The following is a 13559-nucleotide window of genomic DNA, read 5'->3' on the forward strand; positions in this document are numbered from 1 at the left end:
GTGAGCTCTTTGGGTTCATATTCAGATTTTCTACTAGTTTTCCAGCTTTCTTGTATCTGTTCTGTTCTTTAGCTGCAAATACTTGGCAGTGAGTAATGAAAACATTGGACCTTCTGAGTAATTCAGAATTCAGTGTTCTAAAGCAGCCAGGTAAATAAGAAATTATTCATAAAGAATGTAAGAGCCATTGTGTTTAAGCAGCTCATGTTGATCATTTATTTCCCATAATCATCCTTGAATAATTCTTAGACATGAAGAGAAAGGATGAAATATTACTGAAACAGTTTTGGAAAAAATCACAGCTCACCCACATTTACTTGTTATATCCAAGTCAGTGAGACAAAAATGGATTACAGGGGACAGCTTCTACTTTTGTCATTAAAGCAGACCTGGTTTTGGGTCAAGAGTAGATTTTAATCATGCTTAAGGCTAAGCACCATTTAAATCAGAAATTGGATACCTGAAATCAAAGTCTACTGAAAACTTTTTTTTAAAACAAGATTCTAAAGTTCAGAAAGAGGGGCATGGTATGCTTTTATTTCAGTCCTAGGCCCTTTTATATGAAGGACAGAATGAACACATTTGGCTATGTCTAGACAGGTATCTGGTCCCCTCACTTCATGGGAAATAGATGGGGAAATAGTGGAAACAGTGTCAGATTTTATTTTTTGGGGGCTGAAAAATCACTGCAGATGGTGATTGCAGCCATGAAATTAAAAGATGCTTACTCCTTGGAAGGAAAGTTATGACCAACCTAGATAACATATTCAAAGCAGAGACATTACTTTGCCAACAAAGGCCCATCTAGTCAAGGCTATGGTTTTTCCAGTAGTCACGTATGGATGTGAGAGTTGGACTGTGAAGAAGGCTGAGCGCCGAAGAATTGATGCTTTTGAACTGTGGTGTTGGAGAAGACTCTTGAGAGTCCCTTGGACTGCAAGGAGATCCAACCAGTCCATTCTAAAGGAGATCAGTCCTGGGTGTTCTTTGGAAGGAATGATGCTAAAGCTGAAACTCCAGTACTTTGGCCACCTGATGCAAAAGTTGGCTCACTGGAAAAGACTCTGATGCTGGGAGGGATTGGGGGCAGGAGGAGAAGGAGACGACAGAGGATGAGATGGCTGGATGGCATCACTGACTCAATGGCCTGAGTTTGAGTGTACTCCGTGAGTTGGTGATGGACAGGGAGGCCTGGCGTGCTGCAATTCATGGGGCCACAAAGAGTCAGACACGACTGAGTGACTGAACTGAACTGAACTGAGACAGGTATCACAGTGTTTTTCTTGTGGTTCATGATATACCTAAAACTCATGAGGCTCTCTCTCTTTTGTTATTTTTGGATTCTGTGGGAGTCTAGCTATGAGTATTTAGCTTTTGTTTTGTGTTACACATAGAATTTTTATGTATGTTCCTTTTTAGCACAACCAGTTGTTTGGGAAGAGAAGTCATTCATTCAGTTAACATATAGTGAATATCTGTTGTATTCAGGATGTTTTTCTAGATACTCAAACAAGACTGTTTGAGGTTGATATCAGATGTGCTTTTAGGAACAGACTGTGGGGCCAGGTCGAGTGGATGACATTTTGAACATGTGGTAGTTTCAGCCAACTCAAATTTTCCTTGTTGTTTGTATTGTGTTAATTCTTATTCATTTCCTCTGTAGTCACTTGTTGAACTTTTAACCACATAGCTGTTAAAGGCACTCCTTTTGAATCCTAAAGTGTCATATGGCTGTATTTGATATGTGTTAATAATTTTGAAGAAAATGATCTAAATTTTATATAAGTATATATTAATAAAACTTGGAAGATTTATTTCCCCCATTTTTTTCCCCTATAGGTATTTGAAAATGCAATAGATCCTGGAGCTGTAGCAGACATTTTAGAAAGTAGGTACTCCCCTCTACACCCCCTGCCCCAAAAGAGAGTGAGAGACTATTGTGTATATGTAATTCATAGATATAAAATTCTGTTGTATTATAAGTTGTGATACTTCCATATTTAACCCATATTTATGTTCATGATAGTCTGTAAAATTTGAATCATGTTAATTGAATTGAAAACCATATTCTAGATATAGATGGGATTTACTAGATGGTATGATTCTGTTTTTTATTTTATTGCAATTAAATGATTTTTATATCTTAACATAGTTATGTAACCATCACCATAATCAATTTTACATTTTCATCACCACAAAAAGAAGCTATATACCCATTCTTCCTCATCCCTTCCAGCCCTAGACAACTACTAACTAAACTATATGCCTCTATAGATTTGCTTATTCTGGATATATTTCATATAAATGGAATTATATAATATGTGGTCATTTGTAACTGGCTTCTTTATCTTAGCATAACATTTCTAAGATTCTTCCTGCTACAACATGTGTCAATATTTGACTTCTTTTTATATCTTCATGGATCAGGGATCAAACATGTGTCTCCTGCATTGGCAGGTGGATTCTTTACCACTGTGCCACCAGGGAAGCACTAACTCAAAGATCTTTGGTTTTTTCTAAGAGTTTTATCATTTTAGCTGTTACATTTAGGTCTATAGTACATATTGAGTTGATTTTTATAAATGGCAAGTTCTTTGGAAGGAATGATGATAAGGCTGAAACTCCAGTACTTTGGCCACCTCATGCAAAGAGTTGACTCATTGGAAAAGACTCTGATGCTGGGAGGGATTGGAGGCAGGAGGAGAGGGGGACAACAGAGGATGAGATGGTTGGATGGCATCACTGACTCGATGGACGTGGGTCTGGGTGAACTCCGGGAGTTGGTGATGGACAGGGAGGCCTGGTGTGCTGCAATTCATGGGGTCCCAAAGAGTAGGACACGACTGAGCGACTGAACTGAACTGAAGGGTCCAACTTCAGTCTCTCCCATCTGGATAGCCAGTTGTCTTCACACCATTATTACCAAGAGTATTTTTTCCCCATTGAATAGTCTTAACACTCTTGTTGAAAATCAACTGACTATATGTGTGAGGGTTTTTTTGGAGGGTCTCAATTCTATTTCATTGATTGATGTATCTGTCATTATGCTGGTGCCACACTATTTTGTTTATTATAGCTTTATGGTTAGTTTTAAAACCAGGAAGTTCTTTTTCAAGATTGTTTTTCCTATTTGGGTTCCCTTAGTTTGCCATATGAACTTTAGGATCAGCTTGTCAGTTTGCAAAGAAGCCAACTGGAAAGTTGATAGGCATTGATAGACTGCATTGAACCTGTAGATCATCTTGGAGAATATTGGCATCTTAACAATATTAAGTCTTCCAATTCATGGCATGGCTTGTGGTGATAATTAATTGAATATAAGGAATTTAGAAACTGAGATAGATGAAGTGCAACACATTACCTTTGGGGTGATGGTTGAAAAGAATATAATCCTCCCTCCTGTTTGGAAAACTTAAAATTATGGGCTGTCTTGGCCTTTAATTTTCTTGGCATTTAAAATTTTGTTCTTACATATTCATGTTTTTCTTAAGTCTACAAAGGAAGAATTTTACTTTTATGGTATGTATTTTTTAGCTTTTTTTTTTTTTTTAGCTTTTTTGAGATGTAACTGATATACAACATTGTGTAAGTTTAAGGTGTACAACATGTGGATTTGATACTCAGGTATTTTGCAAAATGATTACTACAGTCGTGTTAGGTTATACCTCTATCACATCACATAATTACCTTTTTTTTTTTGTGGTGAGAACATTTAAGATCTACTCTCAGTAACTTTCAGGTATATAATACAGTATTATTAACTGTAATCACCATTATTGTCTATATTAAAATGTTTTCACTTCTAATATTTTGTGGGAATTATTTTTACTGATTTTTATTGTTATATCATTTGTATTTTAAATTACTTTTAATATTTGAATTTTATTCTTATCCTTATAAAACATATCCTTGTTGTTCAGTTGCCAAGTCGTGTCTGACTCTTTGCAACCCAATGGACCAGAGCAAGCCAGGCCTCCCTGTCCATCACTGGAGTTTGTCCAAGTTCATGTTCATTGAATTGGTGATGCCATCCAACCATCTCATCCTCTGTTGCCCTCTTCTCCTTCTGCCTTAAATCTTTCCAGCATCAGGGTCTTTTCCAATGAGTCAGCTGTTGGCATCAGGTGGCCAAAGTATTGGAGCTTCAGCATCAGTCCTTCCAAAGAGCATTTAGGGTTGATTTCCTTTAGGATTGACTGGTTTGATCTCCTTGCAGTCCAAGGGACTCTCAAGAGTCTTCTCCAGCACCACAATTTGAAAGCATCAATTCTTTGGCACTCTGCCTTCTTTATGGTCTGCCTCTCACATCTGTACATGACTGCTGGAAAGACCATAACTTTGACTGTATGGACCTTTGTTGGAAAAATGATGTCTTTGCTTTTTAATATACTATCTAGGTTTGTCATAGTTTTCCTTTCAAGAACCAAGCGTCTTCCAATTTCATGGCTATAGTCACCATCTGCAGTGATTTTGGGCCCAAGAAAAGGAAATCTCTCACTGCTTCCACCTTTTCCCATTCTATTTGCCATGAAGCAATAGGACTGGATGCCATGGTCTTAGTTTTTTTAATATTGAATTTTAAGGCAGCCTTTTCATACTCCTCTTTCACCCTCATCAAGAGGCTCTTTAGTTCCTCTTCAGTTTCTGCCATTAGAAGTGGTATCATCTGCATATCTGAGGTTGTTGATATTTCTCTCGGCAGTCTTGATTCCAGCTTGTAACTCATCCAGCCTGGCATTTTGAGTGATGTGCTCTGCATATAAGTTAAATAAACAGGGTGACAATAATAAACAGCCTTTTCATACTCCTTTCTCAATTTTGAACCAGTCAGTTGTTTCGTATAAGGTTCTAACTGTTGCTTCTTGACCTGCATACAGGTTTCTGAGGAGACAGTAAGATGGTCTGGTATTCCCATCTCTTCAAGAGTTTTCCACAGTTTGTTATGGTTCACACAGTCACAGGCTTTAGCGTAGTCAATGAAACAGCAGTAGTTGTCTTTCTGGAATTCCCTTGCTTTCTCTATGATCCAGTGAATGTTGGCAATTTAAACTTTTGTTCCTCTGCCTTTTCTAAACCCAACTTGTACATCTGGAAGTTCTCATTCAAGTACTGCTGAACCTAGCCTGATGGATTTTGACTATAACCTTACTAGCATGGGAAGTGAGCACAATTGTCCAGTAGTTTAAATATTCTTTAGTACTCCCCTTCTTGGGAATTGGGGTGAAGGTTGACCTTTTCCAGTCCTGTGGCCACTCCTGGGTTTTCCAAACTTGCTAACATATTGAGTATAGACACTATTTCTAAATATATTTTGAACTCAGGAAAGATAAAAAATTGTTGTTTTATTTATATAGTCAAATAGCATACTCTTTTAAGCAAGGTAAGTTTTTATGGGTTAATGGATAACAGTATTTTGAATTTTAAAATGAAAAATATATTGTTATTTTGGTGATTTATGAATACATTTTTGAGAGAGAAAATATCACATTTTGTCGATACTTTTCAGGGGACAAAATCTATTTTTATAACTCAGTTATTCTTACCACATGTCCCAATATGTTGGGTCTAGAAATACCTGATTCATTGGTGGTATGCCACTTATTATTATTTTAGTAATATAAATAGGGTGTTATGGCAGTTTTACACTTAGTAATTAATGAAAAACTCTGACAATATTCTGAAGTATTAAAATCTAATTTTTTCTTTTTAGGCTTTCTAACCAGATTTGAGTTAATACAGCTAGTGTCTCCAGGTAATGTGCCAATAAATGAATTTCTAAATTAGTTTTGTTGTTGTTTTTGTCATTGAGTCGCTAAGTCATGTCTTTCTTTTTGCGACCCTATGGATTGTAGCACACCAGGCTCCTCTCTCCTCCACTGTCTCCCAGAGTTTGCTCAAATTCATACCCACTGAATTGGTGATGCTATCTAACAATTTTAAAAGGATTTTGGCGTGACACAATTGTGACTTGCATTTAAAAGTTGTGCTTTCTGTAACACATGCTCCCTCTCCCCAACTGGTCTATTGAATTTTTCCCACTTTCAGAAGAGTAACTTTATGGCTTTGATATATTAGTAAGCATAACTTGAACTGGTTCTTTGACTTTCCACTTTTTCACAGTTTTATGTAATAATTATCAAATAATTTTTTTAGTCCCAACTCAGCTTCTTTCAAATATTTGCTTTTGACGGTGTTGTAATTTGTGGAGTGAGTGAGTGAGTGTGTGTGTGTGTGTGTGTGTGTGTGTGTGTCTGAGTTTAGTCCAAAGCCATCTTCTCTGTTGATGCTAAAACAGGGTTGACAAACTACAGCCCCCAGGCCAAATCTAGCTGTGGTTTTTTTTTGTATGACCCATGAGCTGGGATTGGCTTCCACATTTTAAAGAACTGAGATTTACTCATATACTATAAAATTCACCATTTTCAAGTATATTCAGTTATTTTTAGTATGTTCACAAGATTGTGTAGCCATCACCACTTATCTAGTTTTAGAATTTTTATTCCCTCCAAAGAAACCTTGTACTCATTAGCACTCACTCTTCATTCTTTCTTCCTCCCAACCCCTGGCCACCACTAATCTAATTTCTGTCTCTAGTTGATTTTCTCATACTGGACTTTTCATGTAAATGGAATTAGGCAATTTGTGCCCTTTATGTCTGACTTCTTTCAGTTAGCAAAATGTTTTCAAAGTTCATCCTTGTAGCATATATCAGTACTTCATTCCTTTTTATGACTAATGATCTTTTATATGAATATGCCATATTTTGTTTATCCACTCATCAATTAATGGACATTAGAGTTGTTTCCAATGTTTGGATATTATGAGTAGCACTTCTGTGAACATTCCTGTACAAGTTGTGTAGGTATGTGTGTTTTTAGTTCTCTTATATTTGGTTATATACCTAGGAGTGGAATTGATAGATCATATGGTAATTCCATGTTTAGCTTTTTAAGGAACTGCCAGCCAAACTGTCTGTGGTTTTTACATTTTTAAATGGCTGGAAAAAATTTTTTTTAAAGAAAGAGTTTTTCCAGCAATCCCACTGCTGGGCATACACACTGAGGAAACCAGAAGGGAAAGAGACACGTGTACCCCAATGTTCATCGCAGCACTGTTTATAATAGCCAGGACATGGAAGCAACCTAGATGTCCATCAGCAGATGAATGGATAAGAAAGCTGTGGTACATATACACAATGGAGTATTACTCAGCCATTAAAAAGAATACATTTGAATCAGTTCTAATGAGGTGGATGAAACTGGAGCCTATTATACAGAGTGAAGTAAGCCAGAAGGAAAAACACCAATACAGTATACTAACACATATATATGGAATTTAGAAAGATGGTAACGATAACCCTGTATACAAGACAGCAAAAAAAAAAAAAAAAAGAAAGAAAGAGTTTTATTGATCAATGGAAATTATATGAAATTCAAATTTCATCATCTGTGATGTTTTTATCCACACTCCTTCATAGAAGTGTTTATGGCTGCTTTTGTGTTAGTTACAGTGAGAGTTGACTAGTTGTGACTATATGGCTTTCAAAGCTTAAAATACTTTACTCTCTGGCCCTTTGCAGAAAAAGTTTGTGACCTCTGTGCAAGAATCATGGGACTTGAGGAGGAAAGCATTCTGTAATGCCTTTGTTTTGTGTTATGCAAGAGACCTGAGCTAATGAGAGCAAGTAGTAACTGCCACCTGGTGACACCAATTCTCAGAGTTTCTCAGTGTGGCTGATTATCTGGTGATTTTAAAGTCTGTGTGTGTATGTGAGAAAGAGAGAGGATACCTAAAACTCAGAAACATTTCACATATGCTTCTGGTCTTTGCTACCATACATTTTACCTTTTCCCTTACCAACTTCCCAGTTTTGACTTGTAAAAAGCACTCCCAAATTATGAAGGAACCTTTATTTATGTTTTGGTGATACTTGGTGGTCATGTTTCTTGATACTTTTCTGTGGTTAGAACATATGGATATGGATTTTTTAAGTAAATAAGGTCATATATATTGTCTTTTACTAGCTTCCCCAACTGTATGTCACTGTTATATTGTACTTTTTTAAAACTAACTTTTATGTATGTATTTATTTTGTTTTTGGCGGTGCTGGGTCTTTGAAGCTGTGTGGCCTTTCTCTAACTGTGGCGAGCAGTGGCTACTCTTCATTGCAGTGTGTGGGCTTCTCATTGCGCTGACTTCTCTTGTTGCTGAGCACAGGATCTAGGGTGCACAGGCTTCAGTAGTTGCAACACATGGGCTTCGTAGTTGTGGTTCCCAGGCTCTAGAGCACAGGCTCAATAGCTGTGGTGCATAGGCTTAGTTGCTCCCATGGCATGTGGAATCTTCCCAGATCAGGGATCAAACCTGTGTCTCCTGCATTGGCAGGCAGATTCTTTACCATTGAATCTTACCAGGGAAGTCCTTATATTGTAATTTTTAAAAACAGGCCAAAAAGCATTATTTTTTATATCATAAAATAATTTCATGAATTTATTTGTGCTTTTATAGGTCTATAAGAAGTATGTAAATAATATTTTTTGTTTTACTTTTTCACTCTAAATTGTTACATATAGGTAACTTATTTGTCATTTTCAATAGCTATGTATTTTCCATAGCATTACTATGAACCTTAAAGTCATATTGTTGAACATTAGGATTTCTTTGTCTTTGTTTGTCTTTATATTTATAACAATTTTTTCTCTTGATATATTTGTAAAGAATAGAATTGCTAGATAGAACCATATCTTATAAAAACCTGGGAGTAAACTGATCCCCGGCAAGTTTCCATTATTTTTACTGCATTTAACATTATATAGTGTGCTTGCTCCCCATACCCTGGCTAATGCTGGATACTATCATTTGGATTTTTTTGTGTTTAAAAAGTATGTAATAATTTCTTTAAAATATATTTTACCATATTTTTGGTCTCTTCTTTTTAGATATGATTTGTGACAACCTTAACATTTTAAATTTATTTCTTAAAAGTTTCCGCTTTCCTATATTATAGTTTGTTTTGTTTCCTTCTGTATAACGTGATAGTCAGTGTCCTTTGATTACCTCTGGAGCAATGTCTGGATATAAACATTGCATTTTGGTGTAAATTCCTGAAAGTTTTAAATCCGTTATACTTAAAAGTCAGACATGACTGAGCGACTTCACTTTCACTTTTCACTTTCATGCACTGGAGAAGGCAATGGCACACCACTCCAGTGTTCTTGCCTGGAGGATCCCAGGGACGGGGGAGCCTGGTGGGCTGCCGTCTATGTGGTCGCACAGAGTTGGATATGACTGAAGTGACTTAGCAGCAGCAGCAGCAGATACTTAATACATATGTTTGCATTATTTTAATATTTCATTGTGTGAAATTTTCTTTTTCTTAAGAAAGCATGGGAGAAGGAGGTGAGCCTGGCAGATACCTCAGCTAAAGCAGAGGTGGCTGTGGAGGCTTTTCTGAAGACTGTGGCGCTGCTCACTGTGGTGGTTTTGAAGCAGATCAAGGGCCCCAATGGAGTGGACCCAGAGTCTGACGTTCTTTCTTCTTCTTCTTGGTTTATTGGCCAAGGCAGGTCCTAAAAACAGACAAGAACCCTAAGATCTCAGTGGGTCTGGGGATGGACACTCTTATATATGTCTGTGGTTTCTTAGGTAGGTAGAACAGAGCAAAAAAAGTGACAGGCTAAAATCAGGGCATTGAGTTTTTAATTTGACCCAGTTTTGTGTTCAACCATATATCATAAGTGGCAAGTTATATTGTAGTTTGCTAATGAAATAGAAGCAGGACCAGGTCTTATTTAATTTTTTGTGAGTTAAAAAAGTTACCCAATAGCTAAATATTCTTATGGTAAAAATTTTAACTAACTAAATTATATAAAATAGTAAAAGGCCATATTCATCAACAATATTCATTGAAATAATTGCTATTAACAATTTGTTGTTTATCTTTTTTATGCCTTTTATAATGCATTTAATATATATAATGTATTTAGTATATTCAACCAATCCTAAAATATATAGATATATAGACAAACACACACTCACATATGAGTACATAAATATTAAATATATCTAATATTTAGTATATGTATATATACACATATCTATGCATATATATTTTATATATATATATATATAATATATATAGGTTGAATATGTATTTCCTGAAACTTCAGATATATTTTTGACTGCCATTTGTTTTTTACTTGACTAGAAATCCATCTGTGAGAATGTTGCAAGAATAGTTCAAAACTGTAATGACTGGAGAGTATTAAAACTGAATGCATGGTTATGGGTTATAACTTAGAATTAATCAGATATAAAAGATACAAAGTGAAGGCTTTATTACACTTGTCTTCTTTTTCTTTATTATCCTTCAATTTCAGATTGTAATTTTAGTCAGATTAAACTTGAATCGTTCAATAGAATTAATTTTGTTCGGCTTCAAATAAATATAGGTTGATCCATTAATTTGTGCAACATCTGTTTATTGGATGTATACTCAGAAAATGCTCTACCCTGTGCCACTTCTTGGTATTATGCTGGTGGCACCAGGCATAGAGTGGTGACATGTGAGCCCTCTAGATCTGCTGGTTCTTGATACTAGGTAATTAAGTAAAAATGACTTGCTTAAAGTCTCAAGTGGACTGTGCTGTGGGGTCACATGGGCCACATTTAGGTTCTCAGGGATCAATTCTTCATTGGCTGAATTGTTACTTTTTAATTTTGTTGTCAGTATTACTGTGTCTGATACTTTTTCATAGCACTAAGACATATTCTGACCATTAAGTTTCTGAGATAAGTACTTCAGATTTGCATAGGACTGTACATTCTTTGCTAAAGAATGAAGAAATCTAGTAATTTGGCTTAGAAGCAATAAAAACTCCTGGGTCTTCAGTTTACAAAGATGGGAAAAAGCAAATAGACACCGGTGGGGCAGCATAATCCTGTTTGACAGTGAGCTTGGTGCTTTCTTTTATTGACCTCTTAAATAAAAACTTCTACTTTGGGATAAGTCATGTATATTCAGTCCAGCTTTTAACATACTCTTTTAATTGGCACCCATTCCCTGAATCAGAGCTTGATTTTAAATGGCAACCCACTCCAGTGTTCTTGCCTGGAGAATCCCAGGGATGGGGGAGCCTGGTGGGCTGCCATCTATGGCGTCGCACAGAGTCGGACACGACTGAAGCGACTTAGCAGCAGCAGCAGCAGCAGCAGTGATGTTTACTAGGCATTAGCAAGGAAAGAACTCCTGCCTCAGATGATCTGTTTGTTTGGTTTTTTAAGAATTTATATATATATATATATATATATATAGGTCTTTGTTGTGTTGCACGGGCTTATCATTGCAGTGGTTTCTCTTGCTGCAGAGCATTGGCTCTAGGCACGTGGGTTTCAGGAGCTGCAGCACACAGGTGGGCTCAGTAGTTGTGGTGCACAGGCTTAGTTGCTCCACAGCATGTGGAATCTTCCTGGACCAGGGATTGAACCTATGTCTCCTGTTTTGGCAGGTGGATTCTCATCCACTGTGCCACCAGGGAAGTCCAGTGATCTGGTTTTGAATTCTTACTTTGCCATGTGGCATTAGGACAAGTGTCTTCAACTCTCAGAGCCTCAGTTACCTGTAAAGAGGTAATCAAATGAGACTCCATACTGGGAAACAAGCTGTCAGTTCTGATGTGCTCTATAAATGTTAGCTATTTCTAGAACCAGTATTATTATTAAAGTTATTATTTCTCTTAAAGTCTCATTTGTTTCATTTTCTGGGGATATCTTTCTCACTGATGGCATTGATGACCTCCCTATCTGTGCCATTAGATTATTAAGAACACTGAGCTCTTTCAGACATTTCACTTGGCCTATTAGACTTGCTCAGCCTGTACATATGTTTATTTATTACTTTTAACCTTGGCTCTTGCTGTAACATCCCCTTGGTGTTCTGTCATTTTCACACTGGGTGGCAGTTTGGATCTTTAGAAGATGAGCAAACCAGAGAGACAGAATTGAAAAGCTTTACTGCCTTCTGTTTTTATAACCCTATTTCAGTCTCACTTATTTTTTTTCAGTTTCTTTTTATTTCTGTGATTCCAAAGATAGCAGAACTCACTTTCAATTCTTGGACCTCCCATTTTTATCTTAATTCCTGCTAAATGTAGGAATAATAAGCAGTAACTATCACTTTGAATACAGTGATAAGAACTAGCCAAAACATATGAAAGAAAAAAGCAAAAGCCCGTGATAGAGCATCACACCATGCATCCACATATTCTTGGTAGGAACATATGGCTGAAAACACACGATGTTCATGGAGGCCAGTAGTGCTGGGAACACTGCTGGGCTGCTGTCACAGAGCATTTGTGATCATGGGAGGTAAAGCCACTCTCTGTGCTCTGCTTCACATGTTTGTCATTTGTCCTCACAGTAGACCTAAGGGACAAGTGCTGTTATGAATTCTGCATTTCCCTGAAGAGGAAAAGGAAGTTAAGAAATATACATGATTTACTCACATAGCTGGTAATTGCTGAAACAACGATTTGAACCAGCTCTGTCTGAACCTAGAAATAGTTTTTTACCACTGTGGTCTGAGCTTCATTAAAAAGTTGTGTTTTGTTGCTAATAATGGGTGAGGAAATTGTTATTTCACTTCCCGTTTTCAGGTGGCACTTTTGAGCCCTGATATGAGGAAGTCTATTTCTGGCCAACAAAGGTAGGAGGTCATACCCATCACAGAAAGTGTTTTAAAAGGCTCATTGACAAAACAAGGCCTGGATGAAACTAGTGAAGTAGAAGATTGATTTTAGAATTCCACCCACTTTCCCACCTCTCTCCCTATCTTCCTTTGAATCATCATTTTATTTTATTTATTTTGGCCAAGTTGCGTGGCATATAGAATGCGGGATCTTAGTTCTCTGACCAAGGATTGAACCCGTGCCCTCCTGCAGTGGAAATGCTGAGTCCTAACCACTGGACTGCCACAGAATTCCCTTTATCATCATTTTAAATTGTATGCTTATTTGAATAATTGTTTAATAATTACAGACTGTAAGTGTCAGGAGGACAGGTCTTGTATCCATCTTGTTCAGTATCATCCATCCAGTGTCTAGAACTCCTGGCACATAGTATGTTCTCAATGCATATTTCTTGAATGTATGAATGAAAAGAAATTATTAAAAAATGAATGTATGATAAGATTGGCAGAGATTTTAGAGAACATTTAGTCTGTGTCTCCCTCTTTTTTTTCTTTTTTTTACAGTTGTGGAAACTCAGTCTTACAGAGCGGAACTAGTACCTACTGAGTGGTTAATGTATTAATCATTACGTTCATTCATTCAAGAAGCAGTTATAAAATAGTACTCACTATGCCCAGGCACATTTCACAGGCTTGGGACAGGGTTGCTGCACTTTACCACTCCTTTCTTTCTTATTGTAAATTTTATTTTTAATTGGAGGATAATTGCTTTACAGTGTTGTATTGTTTTCTGCTGTACAAGAACATGAATTAGCTAAGAGTATATATATCCCCTCCCTCTTGAACCTCCCTCTCACCCTTCCCCCCATCCCAC

At 36.8% G+C, this 13559-nt stretch overlaps 1 protein-coding gene across 10 annotated transcripts in view; it reads left to right on the forward strand.

Annotated features, from left to right (window-relative positions):
• The window catches only part of SPATA6L (spermatogenesis associated 6 like), a 99322-nt gene that overhangs the window by 8590 nt on the left and 77173 nt on the right, over window positions 1–13559 (forward strand). For 8 of the 10 annotated variants that reach the window (XR_003512228.1, XR_003512227.1, XM_027549357.1 and 5 more), the window contains exons 4-5: window positions 1840–1888; window positions 5711–5752. The exons of 1 other annotated variant lie outside the window; for it this stretch is intronic. Coding sequence is in view for 7 of the 9 variants with exons in the window: in XM_027549357.1 (XP_027405158.1) it covers window positions 1840–1888; window positions 5711–5752 (91 nt within the window). In the remaining 2 variants the exon portion in view is untranslated. The remainder of the gene's footprint in view (window positions 1–1839; window positions 1889–5710; window positions 5753–13559) is intronic. One more of the 10 variants, XM_027549354.1, reaches the window with a different exon arrangement.

This window comes from Bos indicus x Bos taurus, chromosome 8, assembly GCF_003369695.1.
Source record: "Bos indicus x Bos taurus breed Angus x Brahman F1 hybrid chromosome 8, Bos_hybrid_MaternalHap_v2.0, whole genome shotgun sequence".
NCBI lineage: Eukaryota > Metazoa > Chordata > Mammalia > Artiodactyla > Bovidae > Bos > Bos indicus x Bos taurus.